This window comes from Triturus cristatus, chromosome 7, assembly GCF_964204655.1.
Source record: "Triturus cristatus chromosome 7, aTriCri1.1, whole genome shotgun sequence".
Lineage (NCBI taxonomy): Eukaryota > Metazoa > Chordata > Amphibia > Caudata > Salamandridae > Triturus > Triturus cristatus.
In genome coordinates, this window is record NC_140590.1 from 397,821,931 (window position 1) to 397,843,699 (window position 21,769).

Genomic DNA, 21,769 nt, shown 5'->3' on the forward strand with positions numbered 1-21,769 from the left:
ACAACAGTATTTCTTTCTCTTCCAGCCTGTTCTCTTTTTACCCGCTCCCCTTCCTCCTGTAACATCTTTACTTTGGCATTTTCAGACGCCTGTCTACTTCTCTCTGCTTTGTGAAACACTTACTCTGTCCTTCCATGTGACTCCCTGCGCCAAAACTCAATGGCATCCTTCTGAGCAGGTCTACATTTTCTCTACCATATCTCTTCCTCTACTTTCATAATGCATTCCGCATCCCACGTTCCCTGATAGGCCATCAATATTTTGTCTCTAAATCCTACGTGTAATCCACCCATAGTTCTAAAAACAACACGGCATCTAAACCATGCTTACAGTACATGAAATGTCCAGGTGTGTCCCTAGGCGGAATGTTAACTTGTTCCTCTAGTACACCTTTTCTGGTACATATTTTACGCAGTTTCGAAAATAACGGCATGTAGGAATGTAGCCAAAAACAAAAATCACAATAGCGCTGTAAAAACAAAAACTATAATAAAACAAACTTACATAAAACCTGACACATTCAAACCTAACTGAACCTGACTAGGACAACAACATTCATACAGGTATATCGGTGCACCTTGAATACTTTGAGATCTCTATTTCCTATAACTCTAGCTGCATGCACTTGAACATACAGGTCTCACAAGTGAGAACCCGTCTTGATTGCAACCCCCATGAGAAAACTCACCGGGAAGCGGAACTTGAACTTGAACTTGAAGTCGAAGGCCTCCGAAACTTGACGCTGCGCGGGGAATGGCGTATCCTAGGTGGATCTCCAGAAACCTCGGACACAGCTCTCTCGCAGGTGGGCTCTGGGTAGGACAATCTGCATTCCACACCGCCTCGTATGGATGCCTGGTCGCAGTCCGTCTCCTTCGTTGGCCTGAGGGAGTTGGCGGGAAGACCCGCGACGTGTACACTCGAAGTCCGTCACGGCTGTGGAAGGGGGCAAAACTGGACCTTCATCTCCGGCGTGTGGGGAAAGAGATAGAACTATTCGGGCGCCATTATGTCGTAAATAAATTTTACGCTCTCAGAATTTCAGAATATCAATAGGATCATGCATAAAGCAAGAGGCTGAGTCTGTGGTATCAGGTTCAAAAAGGGCTTTATTTCAATAACTCGAGTCATAGGGAGAATATTACCATCACCACAAGGGATCTGGAAGGGTCTCAAAAGTATTCTCAAAACATTATTCACAGAGTACAGTATATATACATTTCTCAATTGTACGTAAGCAAAAGAGCAAAAGAGAATGAGATAAGAGCATGTGGGCGTGTAAGTAGGTGTGAAGGTGGGCGTCCATGTGGGCGTCCACTTGATGATAATGGGTAATTTGTCATAGGTGGGTGGATACCTGGAGGGGGTTGCATGATCAGCTGGAACTTTACTGGAACTTTGCCTTACTTGTGCTCAACTCGAGCAGGACGTGTAACTGACGTGTGACTGGGGGAAGGCTGCTTGTGCAGTCGGGAAGTCTGGAAGAGAGACCTTCAGTGTCAGGGCGACCAGCACATCTTGTATTATCTGGTATCTAAAGTCTGGAGCAGGGACTGATTTGTGACATAGGTTGCCCATCACCAAGAGCCAATGTGGCATCTATTTCTTCATTTACTTCATTTACTGCAGGGGCCTTACATGGGGGCTATGGGCTTTTTACTGACGTGAGCTTTGCAATCTCACAAAAAGAGACAGAAAGGCTAGGCTTTCTCCTTTGCAGATGGGTTATGTTGAGCCCTCCTTCTCCAGGCAGGAATGCGACTCTGTAGGAGTAAGCAGATAACCGTGCTCAATACTGTCTCGGCACCTCTGACAGGGCCCCTTTGGCTGAGGCCCAAGTGTGCAAGGCCAAGGATACACAGCTACAGCTTTCAGAGCGTTCTGAGGCCTGAAGCCTCTTCTCGGCTCTGGCTGGGCCACAATAATGGGCTTCATGAAAATGCAGGAAAACATGATGCAAAACGTGTAGGCCTCAGAGCAGATTTGTCGTTTCTCTCATGGGAGACTGGATTATGGCAGGCCACGTTATAGCATAAGCATCATGATAGACAGGCCATGGAGGGGAAATACGTAGGTGACATGTATGTGCACATGAGTGTGGGGGAACACACAGGGACACATAGGCCTCATGATATTTTATTTTCCTCATTGTAAAGGATGTTGCGATGTAAAAACTGCGTTGTAAAGGCATGCATTGTAAATGTATGCGTTGTAACGTCATACATTTGAAACAAATACATAAATTGGCAGCCCATGCTCACAGTCTCATACTTTAGGGAATGGGCCACCACTGCTCCAGCCTTCTCCACACTGAGGGGTACAGATTGCTGGATAGTCAACCCAGCTGTAGAATTCGCTCTGCTCCAACTGTTCCTCTGAAGCTCCTGTACTAGCCTCTAGAGAAAGTCCCAGAAAGGAAATCACTGCAGAGTCAGTGCAACAAGGAGATACAGCAGCATGACAATAGAGACCCAATGACATGTTTATAAGGCACAAAGAATAGCTGGCTTCCTGAGCTCCGAATTCAAGAGGTTAGAGAGGGATCGCAGCCTAGCAAAAGAAACAAGAATTACTATAGGAATATGATACATTCATGGCTACAGACTAGCAAAACATGAGAAAAAATGCTCTGAATTGAGGATGACAGACAAAATCTTGCTGAACAAGCTAATGGAGACTGCATGCGAGGATATGAGCATTTATAAAGTAAAAGGTTTCCCGTCTTACCAGCAATAGCCATCGGAAATAAGAATAAATAGGCTTTGGAATATTGATATTTCGAATTTACACCAATGGAAAATAAACAATATCAAAATCAAATAACCTAGGTTTCTCAAGAATACCTGTCCTACAGCTACATTCAACTCTTCATTCATCAGTGTGAAAGCCTCCTCTTTTTGCTCTTCAACCTTCTCATTCTCCGCTTTATCCATCTCCTTCTTCGGGTCTCCAATTTGGTCATCATTATGTTCAACAGTTTCTGCCAAACTATCCTAAAAGGTAAATTGTGCTGCAATGAAAGAGTACAATGACAAAGCATACATGCTCATACGCAATTTCAGTAAACATCAGCAAAACATGTCTAGAATACAAGGCCTAGTGAGGACTATTCAACATAAGAAACTTCAGCTGTATCTGTATATCTGCCTTGTCAGAGCGTAAAGGCATTCCCATTCTTTGTTGCTAGAGTTGTATTCCACCAGTTGTTAAAAAACAACAAATGTTTGACCGGCAAAACTTGAAGATATGACGCATGGAGGCCGGAGGTTGAAGTGCCATAAGCAGCCAAACAGCTTACGGCAGCCTCTGGAAGAAGAAAGAGGCCCCCGCCACTGCACTATGGTTTAATCGTCTCCGACACATATTGTCAATGGAACAAATTTCACACAGACTAAGACACACTGCCAAGAAAAGCATAGCTGCCTGGCAGCCACTCATTATTTACATATTAAGGATGGAAATTCTCTACTTCTCGCCCACTAGGCTAAGCTTTTTCATTAAAATCTTTGATGGGGTCCCCTGTGACGCTACACCACTACATAAATGTTTCATGATGACATTAACCCCATTGGTGATACCTATTTACAATGTAGTATAAGCTGCCCTCATTCGATAGCATGTGATGTCGACTAGTAACACTTTATCAGCTCTCTTAGGTCCAGTTTCCCAGCCCTACTCTCTTCTTTAGAACTTCACTTGGCTTTTTTTAACTTTTAGGTTTTTTATGTTGATTTGTATATGGGGGAGGGATGATGGGTTGAATCTAGCGGTTGTTAATAATTATTAGTTGGAGTTTTCTTTCCACCTATTCAAATCTATGTTGGGACCAGATTAATTCCACTCCACAGAACGAGCTGGTGGCTTTCACTAATCTGTGGGTACACAGAGTATCCAGCTGAAAGTGTTACGAAAGCTACATTACTCATTCTTCTGTGGGATCTTTCAACATGCATATTCCCCAACTTTTGAAGCACTACCAAAGCATTCCCCTCCAAAGGAGAAGAGTTTCAGAAGTGGACATACACCAGGAAGTCATGCAGGTCCGAACAAGCAAAATGACTCTTTCTGGGTACCTTACTGGACATACAACAGTGCCTAATGAAAGTGTAGTAATATCGTAATCCAAAGGTGGTCTGAGACTAGCAGAAGACAAGCCAGCCTTCAACACCCAATCGAGAAGGTTTGGGAGCACATTTACACAAACCTAAGAAAAGGAGCCATGACCACCAACATGACCTTCATAAAGGCCACAGTATCAGACTAGAGGAGGTAGCCCCTATACCCTGAGGAGACTAGGGCATTCATCTATGCCCTGTGACAACGCTTAATATTACTTTACTCATTGGCATTGTTGCATGATTAATCATGAACACTATGTACTTCACCCTCTACACTTTGTGTAGACCATCCTACAGCTTTATGAGTCACTCTTAAGTATGCCTTGTTAAATTACCCAGCTCATACACAAATTGGTTTCTTCTTTTTTTGAAGCCCATTGCCCCTACATGTAATATACCCCCTTCAGTGGGTCGTTATCGTGGCTTAAACAAATATTGTATAAAATTACATGTTATACTAGCTTAAATACACACAGATGAATATTGTGTATATACGCCATCTCGCCTGGACCAACATCAGCGATGACGACACCATCAAGATCATAAACACCATCCTCTCCGGATCCCTGGAAGACCCCTGCCCACACCACATCTTCAACAAAGCCAGCAGCACCATCGCACCCCATCTCCGGAAAACCATCAACATCTCCTTCAAGACAGCGACCTTCCCGGAGAGCTGGAAGCACGCAGAGATCAACGCCTTACTCAAGAAACCCAAGGCGGACCCCAAGGACCTCAGGAACTTCCGACCCATCTCCCTGCTCCCGTTCCCGGCGAAGGTCATTGAAAAGTCCGTCAACAAACAACTGACCAGCTACCTCGAGGGTAACCGCATCCTGGACCCGTCCCAGTCCGGGTTCCGCAGCAACCACAGTACCGAAACTGCCCTCATCGCCGCCACCAACGACATCAGGACCCTGCTTGACAACGGGGAGACCGCGACCCTCATCCTCCAGGACCTGTCAGCCGCCTTCGACACGGTCTGCCACCGCACACTATGAACATGCCTCCATGACGCCGGAATCCAAGAGAAGGCCCTGGACTGGACTACCTCCTTACTCTCCAGCATAACACAGAGCGTCCGCCTCCCCCTTTTCCGCTCCAAACCCACCGGGATCATCTGCGGCGTACCCCAAGGCTCATCCCTCAGCCCAACATTGTTCATCGTCTACATGGCACCGCTTGCCCACATTGCACGTCGGCATGACCTCAACATCATCTCCTATGCCGACGACACTCAGCTGATCCTCTCCCTCAACAAAGACCCTCACTCTGCTAAAACCAACCTCCACAAAGGAATGAAGGCCGTCGCCAACTGGATGAGAAACAGCCGACTGAAGCTGAAGTCGGACAAGACGGAGGTCCTCATCCTCGGCTCCACCCCCTCGGCCTGGGATGACTCCTGGTGGCCGACTGCACTAGGAACACCCCCTACACCCACCAACCACGCACGCAACCTAGGGGTCATCCTCAACTCCACCCTGTCCATGACAAAGCAGGTCAATGTCGTCTCCTCCTCCTGCTTCAACACCCTCCGCATGCTTTGCAGGATCTTCAAGTGAATCCCCACCAAAACCAGAAGGACGGTCACCCAGGCCCTTGTCAGCAGCAGACTGGACTACAGAAACGCATTCTACGCAGGAGCCCCGGTCAAACTCCTGAAATGGCTCCAACGCATCCAGAACGCCTCCGCACGCCTGACCCTCGACATCCCTCGCCGCAGCCACATCACACTCCACCTGAGAGATCTGCACTGGCTCCCCATCAACAAGAGGATAACCTTCAAACTCCTCACCCATGCACACAGGGCACTCCACAACACCGGACCAGCCTACCTCAACAGCCGACTCAGCCACTACACCCCCACCCACCAGCTCCGCTCCGCAGACGGCGCCCTCACCACCGTCCCCCGCATCCGGAAAGTGACCACCGGCGGCAGATCATTCTCCCACCTCGCCGCCAAGACATGGAACACCCTCCCCATCCGCCTGCGGCAGACCGAAGACGTCCTAACCTTCAGGAGACTTCTCAAGACCTGGCTCTTCGAACAGTAGCAGCTGTCCCCCCCTAGCGCCTTGAGACCCTCACGGGTATGTGGTGCGCTTTATAAATGCTATGATTGATTGATTGATTAATGCATCGTCATAAAGTTTTGTTTGAATACCGCTGGTTTATTTGCAATCGCTGATGCAGACATCCATAAACTGTTTTCCTCTTTTGTAGGCCATTGCTGCTCCATGTAATATACCCTTTACAGTGGTTCATTGTCATGGCTTCAACAAATATTGTACTAATTACGTGTTAAAAATTCGTTTAATGGGGACCCAAAGGGAACAGGGCACGGGCCGTTGTTCCCCTGGAGTTTCACGCAGTGGAATAATCCACACTGCGTGATAGGTGTTAGGTAGGTAAGGGGGCGGGGCTTATAGGTAGTCTATATGTAGGTGTGCTTTTGGCGGGAGGGCATTGCGGCGGTTAAAATTAATGTCGGGCTGCTTGCTTTGACGTGTGCCCTTTTTTCTGTCAGAAGTTAGTTGTGGTGTGTTTTGGTTGCGTTACGAAGGTATTTCTGGGTATTACCATGGCGGAAGGGGTGGCAGTGAGGGAATCGCTGCGGGTTCTCGGTGCAGCGGGAAGGGAAGATTTACTGAGGCCCGGTGGGTCCCCCGCGGAGGGGGCAGGCGTTGCGCGCCCGATAAGGAGGGTGGCGCGGGGGTGGCCGAAGCGGTAGCTGCGTGTTTGCCGCCAACTGGCAGGGTTCCTTTAACGCCAGTGAATATGGACGGTGGAACGGCATTAAAACAGAGCCGCGGCCATTCTCACCTCCTGTATGTGAGGCAGGGCAATTGGGGCAGTCTCTGCCTCCCGCTGGGGATGGGAGAGTAGAAGGAGAGCTTTGCTGAGGGGTGTTGCCGCCACAAGAAAGTTTTCCGCATTGCAGCTGAGCGGAGGGTTAAAATGGGGCGGGGTTTTGTCAGTCAGATCGTCAGTCTCAATTTCTTTGCGGCGAGCCCCTCCCCTTCAAAGCCAGGGAAAAATTAGCTATCGGCTCAAAACACTCATGCTGCAGTGTTGAAGGTGTTAAAATTGACATTGTGCCTCACGTTGTTTATGGCAGGAGCTCTGCTTCTTTGGTAGATTATTCCAGTGACAGCTGCAAAGAAGTTATGGAAGAACAGAAATTGTTCCCTGCACCTAAACAGGGAGGGAATCCTCAATTATTGAACAAGTTTATGGTATCCAGTTCATTGTTGGTGGGGGATGATTCTGTGGTTTCACTGTCCCTGTTGCCTAGAGGTCCCCCTGGTTACTCAGTTCCTTTTTCATGGGTAGATTCGTTGTCAGCCATACATCTTGAGGGAACAAGGTCTGTGGGGCAGGATTATTCTCATGAAGGGTTTGAAGTCTTAGCCCCATTTTCTCATAGTGCAAGTATTGATCATCAGTCTGAACAGCTTGGGGTTTTACCTGTGAACGAGTTCTTATTTCCCACATCTCGTCCTCCTCCTAGTCAGTTGACGTCTGATTTTGGCTCATCTTTTTGGCCTTGGGCGGGGCAGTGGGTTTGGGTTGAGCATTCAAACCCCCCCCCCCCCGGCTACAGGTGTCAGCTTGGTAAGGGGGTAGGGGGACAGAATTTGAATTCGTTATCTTCCTCAGGCAAGAGCGGCTCGAAGGTCCAAGCATCGTCAGGAGTACGGTCTACGGTTGATGTCTTCAGTTCGTCGTCTATTGACCATGTTGCGGCTTGGGGTAAAAAACCGGACAAGCAGGGCGGATCACGAGCGGATTTTCAGTCAGCGGCCGGGCATTCAGAGCGGATGTCTGTGGCCAATTAGAGGTTATATGATGGGGGTCGGGATGGGGAAATGCCTGGACATAGCAGCTCTGCTTTGGAATTTTGTGATGATCAATTGGATTATGGGGAGGATTATGATGATTTTAAAGATGGGGGTTTGGAGAAGGAACAAGGTGATGGCGATGAATAGATTACACTTCATTTTTGGATTTGAAGGGTGTGTCGGGGGCAACCAGTGTTTTTAGTCTGTTGCAGAAGTCAGGGGCGGACAGCACAATGGTCCAGGAACAGCAGCACAGTCATCGTCAGCGTGATGATCCAAAAGAATTTCAGAAACGCTCTGCTCAGTTGCCTAAAGGTAAGCCACATTGGTGGGTTTCATGGTCACAACCTGCTATCAACAAGCACAATACTCGTTCTGTGGGAGTTAGGGATGCTGTGTTGGCTCATGACTCGGGGCGCTTTCTGAGGAGGGCGTGGGGACTGCGATTGGGCAGGTTCCAGATGTGGGTAGCGTTTCTGTGGAAGGCAGGGATAACAGTCAGGCTAAAAAAGTTGATGAGGCTAAAGGCTCTTGTAATGTGAAGGTGAGTGAAGACAAGAATATTCATAAGAAGCTCCCTTATATGGGTATAGCAATGCCATTGGGGACTCGTCTTTCAGAAAAGACAAAAACTAGAATTTGGCATCATGAGTTCGTTGATGTGTTTAAGCTCTTACATAGGGATATACAGGCTAAAGAAGGGTCCAAAGAAGAGGAATGGGAGTTTGCCAAGCACCCTACGGTCCCTAAGAACATCGAGAATATACATATGCTTTCTTGATATATGCGAGTGTAAATTGTGAAAGACATCAAGACAGAGCTGTTGCAATGTTCAAATACATAGATATAATTCGTAAGGCCAAAATGCACTTTGGTGGTTACGCGTGGCTTAGCTATGATAAGGAATTTACGGCCAGGGTTAGCATATTCCACGACAAACCTTGGGGTGACGTTGACTGAGCTTTGGCTTCAGTGAATGTCATCTACACAACCGCCAGCAAAGACACATACAGCAAATAGTTTGCCAATTACATACCGTCCCTTTCGGCCTTGCCCCGCCCAAATCGGGGTGGGTTGGTTTGGTAGAGGACAATTTCCAGTATCTGGAGCCTGTTGGAATTTCAACCGGGGTTTTTGTACCAGACAGTTCTGTAGACTTAAACATGAGTGTTCACAATGTGGGAGTAAACATGCCATCACACAATGTTTCACTAGTCAAAGGTTTGGGGAACAGGGGAGATTTCAAAGGGGAAGGGGTGCAACATTTCAGCCTGTACCAAAGGGCTCATATCCCAATCAGGCTGTTGATTCTTGAATCCTGGCTGAAGGAGTACCCAGATGTTGAAGCGGCTTCGAAGCTCTATTGGGGTTTCAGGGATGGCTTAAAAATTGTTTATCAAGGGCAACGGTTTAATCGATGGGCGGACAATCTTAAATCTGCTAAGGAGCTACCACAGATTGTGCAAAAGAAATTAGATTCAGAACTGCAAGCGGGCAGAATAGCAGGTCCATTTCAGCAAATCCCGTTGGAAAACTTGATTGTATCACCTTTGGGTCTAGTTCCAAAGAAAGAGGCTGGGGAATTTTGTTTGATCCACCATCTCTCCTGGTCAGAGGGTCATTCCATTAATGATTTAATTTCTCCAGATGATACTGTGTCCTATGCTTCAGTGGATGATGCTTTGAAACTGGTAAGGATGGTTGGGACTGGAGCTGTATTGGCTAAGAGCGATATTCAGTCGGCTTTTCGCTTATTACCGCTACGTCCATCGGATTTTGAGCTTTTAGGCATGTTTTTTAATGGTGAATTCTATGTAGATAAAGTCCTCCCAATGGGTCGTTCGGTGTCCTGTGCTCTTTTTGAGATGTTTATTACTTTTCTGCAATGGTGCTTTACTAAGCGAAGTGGACACACGTATGTGTGCCATTATTTGGATGACTATGTTCATTGAATTCGCCCATTCAGATCAGGGCAGCAGGGCACTGTGCAATTTTCAGGACATGGCTAAAGAGTTGGGTGTCCCGTTAGCTCCGGGAAAGACTGAAGGCCCCAGCACCAAGCTAACCTTTATGGGTATCGAAATTGACACTCAGGACATGATAGCACGTTTGCCGGCTGAGAAGGTACAGGGAATCAGGTCCTTTTTATTGAGTGTAATGGTGAAAGAAAAGATTGAGCTCAGGCAGGTTCAACATTTGTTGGGCTATTTAAACATTGTCTGCAGGGTGGTCAGGGCAGGTAGGACTTTTTGCAGGCATTTAGTTATGGCAATGCCTGGAGCTTACCTTCCCCAACACAGGATCAGATTATCTAAGGCCATCAAGGAAGATCTTTCTATCCGGTTACAGTTTCTTGAAGACTTTAACGGTGTTTTTGTATTTTTTGTGGAGGATGACACAATCTGGCAAATCCAACTATTTTCAGATGCATCAGGGGCACATGGCTTTGGTCTGTTTTGGGAGGGTCGCTGGTGTGCAGAAAAGTGGCCTCCCCATTGGCTTCAACAAGGGCGCAGTATTGCTTTCTTGAAATTATTTCCTCTCATTGTTGCTTTGCTAGTGTGGGGTGAAGAGTTTCGGGATAGATGTGTGCTTTTTCATGTTGATAATATATCTGTGGTAAAGCTGCTTAATAAACAAAGAGCGAAAGACATAACAGTGTTACGCCGTTTGCGGGTTTTCATGCTGCAGAGTCTTAAACTGAAAATTGTTTTCAGGGCCAAGCACATTCCTGGCATCAACAATGCTATTGCAGACGCTTTGTCTCGCTTTAATTGGCAGAAATTTCACAGTTTGGCGCCAGGGGCGGACAACGTCAAAACTCCGATTCCACAGAACACCTGGGTGCTGGGGGATTGAGGATCGCCGAATTAGTTGAAACTTCTATAGCTCCCTCCACCAGACGAAGCTACCAACAGGCTTGGAACTAATTTTTAAGTTATGCAAAACGATTTCAATGTTATGGTGGGAATTTTCATGGTAAGAAACGTTTCATTTTACAGTTTGTACAACATTTAATTAACAAAGGCCTATCTCACACGACTAATTCTGGGAAATAAGCTGGGATTTCCTTTTATGGACAATTATGGTGGGGTCATGATCCTGTTGAGGATATTTTGTTAAGGAAAATGTTGAAAGGGCTTTGCAGGGAGTGCACTCATCATGTGTCATTGAGAGAGCCTGTTACTTTTGATTTGTTGCAAAAGTTGTTGTTACAGTTACCTTGTTGCTGTTATGATGATTGGGAGGTTTATAGATTTAGGTTATGCTTGATTTGGCTGTTTTTTGGTGCTTTCAGGGTTTCGGAATTATTGGGACTGCGCTATCAGGATGGGATCCAGAGGAGTGAGGTTCAGTTACATGATAGTAAGCTAAGGATCTGGTTGAGAATGTCAAAAACTGACCAAATAGGCAGAGGCATGTGGGTTCACTTAAACAGTTGTGAGGTCACAGATTGTTGTCCTTTGATGGAATGGGAGTCATTTACCAAGTCCCCCATTTTCAGGCTTGGTAAAATAAATTGTCATTTTAAAGGTAATAAGATTTCTAGCACCCAGTTATTATCTGTGTTAACCCCTTCAACGCGCATGACGGAACGGTTCCGTCATGCACGTCGGTTGCGCTGTGCGCATGACGGAACCGTTCCGTCATGGCCCCGCCCGCGCACGGAACCTTCAGCGTGGCGCGGAAATCCACGCCGCGCTGAAGGGGTTAAGGAAGGCCGTGGTTGGGATTGGTAAAGACCCTTTAGCATTTGGCACACACTCTTTTTGGATTGGGGCGGCTACTGAGGCTTCCAGAATGGGTTGGGCTTGGAAGGATATACGGAGAATAGGGAGGTGAAAATCGGCTTGTTGTACTCGCTATGTCAGGAAATTAGAGCTCCGTTTGTCCACTTTATTCCTTCCTAATATTTGTTTTTCTGTTTAGGTTGCGTGAAAGGTCCACTGTCAACAAAAATTCACACTTGGATAGTGGGACACTCATTCATTAAATAGGTAACAATCTTTGCAGAGCAGCAGATATATGGCAGATCACTCGGACTTCCAAGCAAAGGGCATGAAGTATTCTGGAAGGGTAGAGGTGGGATGCGGTGGGCAGGTTTGTTGCCCACTTTAACGGAGCTGTCTGCTGCACGAGGTTTTCCTGACATGTTAATTATACATTTAGGAGAAAATGACTTAGTGCCTTTGTCGGGCCTCTCCCTTATTAAACAAATGAAGTTGGACCTTGCAGCCTTAAAAAACAATTGGGTGGGCACATGTGTTATCTGGACAGAGTTCATCTATAGAAAACAGTGGAGAGGGGCAAGGAATCACGCAGCTGTTGAAAAGGCCAGAAGGAAGCTCAATTGAGCGATGAAAGTTTTTTGCCAATCTATGGGTATTAAAGTTTTATCGCATGATAATATTACAGGTTCGGAGGGTCACCTATTCAGAGAGGATGGAGTGCATTTATCACAAATGGGTCAAGTGTATTATCTATTAGAAGTGACGGATCTGCTGGTCAATTTTTGGAACGAAATTTTATGGTGCAATAAAAGTGTTTTATAAAAAAAAATCTTTTTCAGCAGCCAGTTGGGTGGGGCCAGGAAAACTCTCTGGTTTTCCTGGGTGGCGTTTTTGGGGGATTTTGGATAGTCTGGAGTGGGCTTATCCATTCCTCAGGGGTGGGGGTGGGGGAGAAGAAGGTCAGTAAGCAAAGGAGAGGAAAGGAAATGATGGGATTTTGCATTACATGGGGTTTATTTATGCAAGTTGTGGAAATATGGATTTTTATGATCAGTTATGTCCCCTATCTTGGACCCCAACGGTTTCATGTATAAATCACAAGTACATGTATGTTCCCTCCAGTTCCAGTTATGAAGACGCAAATACATGTGCGTCCACCGTTAACATGTCCTCTTTCAGATCCGCCATGAATGGGCCGGATATTCCATTCCTAAGTACGAAAGGCCACCGGCTTTATATGGTTCACTTATGCTATTTTTCAGTCCAGGCGAGTAGGCCCTGATTCTGCCATCAAGCTTTTCCTGCCTTCTGCCTCTGAGAGCTCCAGTCTGAGACTGCATCTGTATCCATGAACTTTGTCCTCATTCTCTGCGCAGCTAACGGTGCCTGACTCGACCTGTCTGCTTGCCAAGAACTGTATTTCACCTTGTGATTATCTGCTCCGCTCCCTGCCCAATGCATTCCTGTCTAGTAGTTTAAGTAAACATCCTGCCAGCTACCGAGCAAAGGCCCGGCTTCTCTGTCTTTATGCAAGTAATTCATAGCCCTGTTACTATGGACGATTTCTGCCCCCGCATATTGTGTAGACACTTAGACGCTTGTACACGCACTCACAGTCAATATAGTCAGTATAGAATAAGGTTCTACTCCGAGAGACCTTTCTTTTTGGATAACATAGTTCTTTAAACATAGGATGTTAGATATGATTTGGGATTAGGTTGACATAACCCCAGACTTTTGTCTCCACATGTAGAGCTAAATGTCAAGTCCCTTTCTCCCTCTAGCCCCACGTCAGTTACACGTCATGCTCGAGTTGAGCACAAGTAAGGCAAAGTTCCAGTACAATTCCAGCAGATCACGCAACCCCCTCCAGGTATCCACCCACACATGACAAATTACCCATTATCATCAAGTGGACGCCCACATGGACGCCCACCTTCACGCCTACTTACACGCCCACATGCTCTTATCTCATTCTCTCTTGCTCTTTTGCTTACGTACAATTGAGAAATGTATATATACTGTACTCTGTGAATAATGTTTGGAGAATATATTGAGAATACTTTTGAGCCCCTTTCCAGATCCAATTTTGGTGATGGAAATATTCTCCCTTTGACTCGAGTTATTGGAATAAATCCCTTTATGAACCTGATACCATAGACTCAGCCTCTTGCTTTATGCATGATCTTATTTATATTTTAAAAGTCTGAGAGCGTAATATTTTATTTACCACATAATGGCGCCCGAACAGTTTAATCTCTTTCCCCACACGCCGGAGATGAAGGTCCAGTTTTGCCCCCTTCCACAGCCGTGATGGACTTCAAGCGCGCACGTCGCGGGTCTTCCCGCCAACTCCCTCAGGCCAACGAAGGGGACAGACTGCGACCAGGCATCCATACGAGGCGGTGAGGAACGCAGATTGTCCTACCCAGAGCCCACCTGCGAGAGAGCTGTGTCCGAGGTATACAGAGGCCCACCAGATTCCGAAGTTCCGAAGTATCCAAGTCACGAGTCGAGTCGAGTCCAGTCCAGTTTGGTCTAGTCCAGTTCAGTTCCGAGGCCTTCCGTTCCGAGCTACCCGGTGAGTACCATTGCCGGGGAGGCGTTCTGACGTGCACATAGGTTGTGCCGGTCAAGACGGGTTTGGGTACACAAATCCGGTCTGCACTGTTTTAGCAGTGTATCTGTACTGTTTAGCAGTATATCTAGTATATCAAGTATATAAATTCAGAATAATCCAGTTCATGCCGAGTATTATGTTTAGTGACCAGTTTCTTAGATCATCATCATCATTGTTGCTCATTAAATGTTAAATGTTAAATGTGTTAATACGTCCTACATATTGTGGTATGAATGACTGTTCATTATCGTGTTTTATTGTATTAAGTGTGTTCGATAATCAGGTATCAAATCAATTCTCAAAAAGGGGTACTCGAAGAAGCTGTTCCCATTCAACCTAGGGACACTCCAGGGTACTTTATGTATCATAAGCATGGCCTAGATGCCGTATTATTTCTTGATTTATGGGTGAACTACACCAAGGATTTACCAGGAAGTCAGAGGTGGCCCGCAGTTGGGACATGGGATGCAGATTGCATCATGAGAGTAGAAGAAGAATTATGGAAAAAGATAGCCAGACAGTAACAGAAAGATGCCATTGAATTATGGCGTAAAGAATAGCATAGACGCACAGAGTAAGCGCTCAGAAAAGAAGAGAAAAGTAGGGAGGATTCAGACAAAGCCCGAGAAAACGTGTTAGTTGAGGAAGGTATCCGAGTAAAAGCAGAACAAGTAGATGGACAACGAAATGCTCTTATGAAAGAGAAAATGTAGACCAGCTTGGAAGGATGCCATTGAGTTTTTGGCGCAAGGAGTCACATAGGAGGTCAGAGTAAGTGTTTCACGAAGCAGAGAGAAGTAGACTGGAGTCTGGAAGAGCCAAGGAAAAGATGTTACAGGTAAAATGAGCGCAGGCTGACAGAGAAAGAAATACTGACGTTGCTGGTATTTATCCCGTCCTTTCAGAGGACCTAGCAAGAGTGGCCCCAGTAGAAAGACCAGTTAGAGTGCCACCGCAAGTACCACGATACATATAATAATGATATAGTAGCCCAAAGGTTCTTGAGCCACCCACCAAATGAACAGCGCATAGCTGGTGTTTACGTGGTCCAACATTTGACTACGTTGTCAATAGGAAATTGAGAGGGGTGTAGCTAGAGAAGGAGCAACACCTGTGATTTGATGACACCCCTAATGTACAAAGTGTTAATGAAAAATAATTAGTGAAAAGTTTAGCTTGAGAAAAATTGTGGGTATTTCGAATTTACAAAATTGTTCCAGAATTCAGGTTTGTGTTCTTGGTGGTCCAGTGAGCCAATGTGCTGGGTCAAGTCGGTGAGATTATGACCCCCTGAGTGCAAATTGTATGTAAAAATAATTTTTCAATTGAGCGAATTATTGCAGTTTTTATGGAATTGAGTAGTCTTTTTGTCTTTGACAGCTTCAGAGTGAGGAGAAGGTGGGGGCTGTGTAGAGCAGTATGTGAAACAGAAATCGGAGACAGATTCTGACCTTGTAGCCAGTGTAGGTGGGGGCCGGTGAGAGGAGCAGAACAGAGGCACTGCTTAGAAAGCTTCTCTGACATCGCATCTGTGTAATGCCTGCAGCCGGAACAACGAAAAAAAGTTGGCTGGCAGCCCAGGCTCAGGCCGCGCTGAGGGGCTATTTTTAACTTCTCTGATAAGACAGGGCAGCTGAGAAATGTAAGTCGAGAAAGATTCCCTTGCTCTATTCTGTGCAAAACGAGTGCCCCGAGGAAATGTCTATGGAGAAGATTTGTTTTATTTTTTAGAAAATGCTATATTGCTTCTGGCCAGAAAGTAAAATGTTGCTCTTGCTTGGAATTTTAAGGGCTATGTGCCTATATAAAAACGATTTTCAAATTCAGACATTTTTGAATTGTGGCCACAAGCTGCCACCAGTTGCATTGGATAAATGATCCAGTGGTTAAAAGTCTGTGAGGGGAGATGAGAGGTGCGTCTTCGTCTGGGACATTAGGGTACATTGTGTTGACGAAGATGCATAGCTCATTTTTATAAAAGAAAACAAACAGGTTCGTGTGTTCTTCGTTTTTGATTATTATTGCTGATTCTGTTTTTATAAAAGAAAACAAACAGGTTCGTGTATTCTTCGTTTTTGATTATTATTGCTGATTCTGTGTGTCAGACTTGACACGGTGATTTCAGATGGGGGTGTATAGGGCAGGTAAATGAATTATTGATTATAAGCCTGACAAATTAAGCAGGCCAGAATGTTCGCCTCTGAGCTGTAGGTACTGTAATTGCGCATCGCTGCTCATTTATATATGTTAGTGCAATTGTCTATGCTTTCTGTGCTTAGTATACTGATGGCTTGGCATATGTATTTTATATATGTTTTGTTTTTGTGTTGTATTGACCAGTCTGTTTAGCGTTTAATACCAAGTTCTCCTGTGCAAGTACAGAGATAGTCGTGACGACGGCGATCTTTGCACAGCGCTTGGCTGGAACTTGTTCACAATTACTAAATTTCACAGACGTGATATTACCTTTATCATGCTGTCAAAATAGCAGACAAGTCGTTATCAGTGTATGTCTAATTGGTGTTGGAGATGAATGAAACAAAAGAAAGAGGCTATGCAAGACTAAAATATTTTTCACATAACTGCCTTTCTCTTATAGACAGGCAGCCTCGGTCATATGTTTCCAGATTGGACATTGAGGAACCATTATGATCTGTGCACTCGCATCTTACCTCTTGAAAGGCCTGTTTTAAATAAGGACTGCCACCACAGAGTGACAAATGAGGCTCGGTATTTAGGGTAATGAGAAAATATCTGACAGGATTTCCTTTTTAAAGTTTGCTTTAGTAAGCTCATTCTTGTAAATGGTGGCCCCAAAAGTTGACTTGTTTTTAAATTAGGCTATTTATTGTATAGGTGGAAATTATTGCAAAATGACTGATTTCTTTAGCAGATAAATTATTAATTATCAACATTAACAACTGTTCTTAAACTTGGTTTTCCGAATATTTAGGTAATTTAGCATTCCTATTAGGGCCTACTAGCATTAATATTGACTTCAGGTTGGTGTAGGTTCATGTAATAGGGACATTTGCATATGAGATGTCATTTGGCTAGCTTATGAGCTAACACAATGAGGTTTGTACATTAATTTGAAGGATTTCTCGCCGTTTCAAATACGCTGTGTATCTCCTATAATTTTGCTTACGCCCAGTAGCTACACACAGGGATTAATAGTGTTGACAAGACACAGGGTTTGATAGTGTTTGACAGCAGTGAAATCTGTTTCAGATTTCCTCCTGTCAAAAAGGGGGGGAAGGAGGAGAATATTGGCTTTCTGCTGGCCCCTGAGGAGGTTCGCTTCCCGCTAGCCCCTTAAGAAATTAAGCCCCTTAGAAATTAGCCCCCTTAGAAATTAAGTCGAGGAAATAGGTATGGTGCTTTCCCCTTTTTCTCATGTTTTATTGTGATCTTTCAGGGGAATTAGTTGTGGGCACCGGAACGTATTCAATTGATTTCTGGTTTTTCCCAGCCCAAGACACAAAAAGACTAAAGTCCTCAAGAACACACTGTGGCATTTGAAGAATTAAAGAGGGCTTTATGTCAAGCACCAGTTTTAGCAAACCCTGATTACAACAAATCGTTTATGTTTTTTGTGACAGAGCGGGATGGAACAGCACTATCTGTCCTAACACAAGATCATGCAGGAAAACACGAGCCCTGTGCTTATTTTTCTAGTACATTAGACCCAGTAGCACAGGCTTTGCCTGCGTGTCTAAAATCAGTTGCAGCAACGGCCTTAGCCATAAGACAAAGTGACTTGATAGTGCTGGGCCACCCTCTGACAGTACAAGTACCACGCGCAGTAGAGGTTCTCTTGAACCGGACACAAACACAACACCTGACTGTAGCTAGACTGACAGGCTATGAGCCAACGTTATTTCAACCACACATAGAGATCAGACGATGCAACATACTGAATCCTGCTACCCTTTTGCCCTCCAGTACAGAAAGCGTTTCACCACACGACTGTGTTGAAGTAATACATACCGTGACTAAACCAAGACAAGACTTGACAGACGTTGCACTCCCAGACCCCGACCTAACACTATAAGTTGACGGCTCATGCATGAGGACAGGGGCGGGAGAATTAGTGGCAGCATATGCAGTGACTACTGATACTGTAATAATAGAGACTAAAAGAATAGACATATTGTCAGCACAAGCAGCAGAGCTCATCGCCCTGACACAAGCGTGCATAAGAGCTAAGCACCTGAGAGTAAACATTTACACCGATTCTCTGGCGAGAAAGAGGTTTCTTGACCTCTCATGGGGCCAAGATACAGCATGGCCCCCATATTCAAGCCCTACTGGAAGCAATACATTTACCAACAGCCATAGCTATCCTAAAATGTAAAGCACATACTAGAGCCACAGATACCATTTCCCAAGGCAATGATCTGGCAGACCGAACAGCTAAACAGACAGCTCAGACCCCACTAGACATGACAAAGTTACAGGTTCAATAAGTGTCCAAAGCCATGACAGTTAGGGATCCTTCCAAGGATGTACAAGACATACAGACACATGCTACTATGGACGAATTAAAGAAATGGTCGGAACAAGGAGGGGTACTGACTGATCAGGGTTGGATGAATAAGGGCAAATCCATATGGTTTCTTCCTGATTCTATGGTACAAGTGATTATAAATACCGCACATAGTCGTGCACACTTAGGAGAGAAAGCAATGATAGATAGCTTACAGAATATATGGTTCAACAAGCACCTGCGTGCAGCAGCGAAACAAAAGGTCAGAACATGTATGATCTGTTGCCAATTCAATCCAGGTAAAGGCATTCCGATGGAACAAGGTGGATTCCATCCACCTGACCACCCTTTTGAAGTGCTCCAAATGGATTATATCCAAATAAACAGATGTAGAGGTTACAAATATGTCCTGGTACTAATGAAGCAGGTGTCCCTTCTGTTAGGGTATACCTGGAAATTCCATTGTGTGCGACATCCTGAAGCAGCAGGCCTTGTAGAAAGACATAAACAGACATTAAAAATTTGCGCAGACAAAGGTGTAGATTGGATGGTAGCCCTGCCGGTTGCCCTCTTTTACATGCGAATGGTAGCTCATTCTAGAACAGGCTTATCTCCCTATGAAGTGGTCTTTGGTAGACCACCAAATATGTGGGGCACTCCAATGCCTAAAAGATTACTGATGTTAATAGTAACATGCTGACAGATTACCTGGCTTCCTTGATGTCTGCACTTCTCTCTTGTTGTTCGCAGGTTGCTGCCGTCTTCCCTGACAACACCCAGGTCAAAGAATACTCCATCGCTCCTGGATGAAAGGCGCCAAAGTCAGTGCTCTGGACCACGGGGACGGCCGTTAAAGTCAAAGTGCACCTTCACCACTCTTTTACAAAGGAAAAAGACTTTGAACTTGGATTTTGGATTTTGAACACCATTTTCTAGAGGAGACTCCCCAGAAGTTTCCACAAAGCTAAACTTTGATCTAAGAAGTCAGAACCCGTTTGATCAATTAAGTCCACTAGGTGGTGAAGCGGTTGAACATGTATTCTGGCTTGCATAAGATCTTGGACAATAACATTAATATTAAAAAAAAAAAAAAGAGCAAGATGTGCATCACGATAATATGTATCAGCTTAATACTACATGCTATTTTTCCTTCTATTGCCTCACTCTTATACTCCTCCACTAATGATACCATAAAGCACACATTTAGTGATCTGCCATCCCATGAGTTATCATATCGACTTGCCTTACGCAACAATACCTTTATTCAGATGCTGCACCATTCACATCAGACTAGCAATGCTACAGACTGCTGGGTCTGTGGCCGACTCCCCCCCTATCAGAACTATAAGGGAGTTTTGCCCCTCTTTCTCTATCCGTTCACACACAATGGCTCCTGTGGAGCATGGTTTAGTTTGATTAATTCCCTAGATTCGAATTCCGCAGTTTATCAAGACAACTGGGTATGGGGAAACCTGAACTTAGTTTTGCTTAAAGTCTGCTACCCTAACAAGGAGGGACTTCCCAAAAGAACAGGAACTGATCTAAGAAATGAAGTATATGGATTAGGTAATTTTACACTTAACCTCATGATCCTGAACGTTGAATCTGAAGCTACACCAATCTTGCCCGCCATGTCCGTATTCCCAGTAAAAGGGGAATTATGTATAAGAAAGAATGGCTCCATACACATGGGCCATAGTAAATGCACCACTGTAATAAAATTCAGTGATCAAGGCAAGTCTACATTTAGAGCTTCTCGTCAGTCCTACTTTATATGTGGCCAGACCGCATATATACGCCTACCTCTAGATTGGGATGGTACCTGTTACATAGCATTCCTCCTACCACCTGTTTTCCTAGCTCCTCCTGATTATCATAGAAATACTCATTTAGTACACAATAGACAGCAGAGAGATCTCCCAATTGTCGATTACACTGAAACAGCATGGGAAAAATACACAGATTTCAATAAAGGTTTCTTTCCCTATATAGGTACAGTTACCAATAGTAAGCTGATACGTAGATTAACCAGAACCCTTGAAGCAGTAGTGAACGAAACTATTTCCGCCTTAGGCAATTTAACAGAAGAGCAGTCTGCTATGCGGATTGTTGTGCTTCAAAATAGTCTTGTCCTTGACGTTATCCTGGCCGATAGGGGCGGAGCTTGTAGGGTCATCAAATCAAGCTGTTGCATTTTTCATACCAGAAAATTCGCCATCTGTATATAAAGCCATAACTCGCCTTCATAAGATTGTAAGCCAGATACACCAGAATCCAGGCACCTGGACTTGGTCCGGTTGGTTTTGGAGTGTATTATCTACCTTTGGATGGAGGGTCCTATCCTTCCTAGGTATTGGCTTTCTCATACTATTCAGTTGCTGCTTGTGCCTACAATGTGGACCAGCGATTTGTGGTCTGTGTGCCACATCGTGTATTCCACCACCAAGATTTCGTTCGTCCCAGAAGAAAAAAGAAGAACAAATGATGCTATATGAACAGATCAATGGATTGATGAAGATTGATATCTCTTGACGGGCAAGTAGGGGACAAGGAGGGAATGTGGAAATATGGATTTTTATGATCAGTTATGTCCCCTATCTTGGACCCCAACGGTTTCATGTATAAATCACAAGTACATGTATGTTCCCTCCAGTTCCAGTTATGAAGACGCAAATACATGTGCGTCCACCGTTAACATGTCCTCTTTCAGATCCGCCATGAATGGGCCGGATATTCCATTCCTAAGTACGAAAGACCACCGGCTTTATATGGTTCACTTATGCTATTTTTCAGTCCAGGCGAGTAGGCCCTGATTCTGCCATCAAGCTTTTCCTGCCTTCTGCCTCTGAGAGCTCCAGTCTGAGACTGCATCTGTATCCATGAACTTTGTCCTCATTCTCTGCGCAGCTAACGGTGCCTGACTCGACCTGTCTGCTTGCCAAGAACTGTATTTCACCTTGTGATTATCT

At 45.1% G+C, this 21,769-nt stretch overlaps 1 protein-coding gene across 1 annotated transcript in view; it reads right to left on the minus strand.

Annotated features, from left to right (window-relative positions):
- Positions 1 to 1,092: 1,092 nt before the first annotated feature.
- LOC146809780 (uncharacterized) overlaps positions 1,093 to 21,769 on the minus strand; it is a 36,302-nt gene continuing 15,625 nt past the window's right edge. Inside the window, exons 3-4 of the mRNA XM_085614892.1 lie at positions 2,844 to 2,993; positions 1,093 to 2,550 (exon numbers count right to left, since the gene is read on the minus strand). Of these exons, the coding sequence (XP_085471018.1) occupies positions 2,533 to 2,550; positions 2,844 to 2,993 (168 nt within the window). The 3' untranslated portion in view covers positions 1,093 to 2,532. The remainder of the gene's footprint in view (positions 2,551 to 2,843; positions 2,994 to 21,769) is intronic.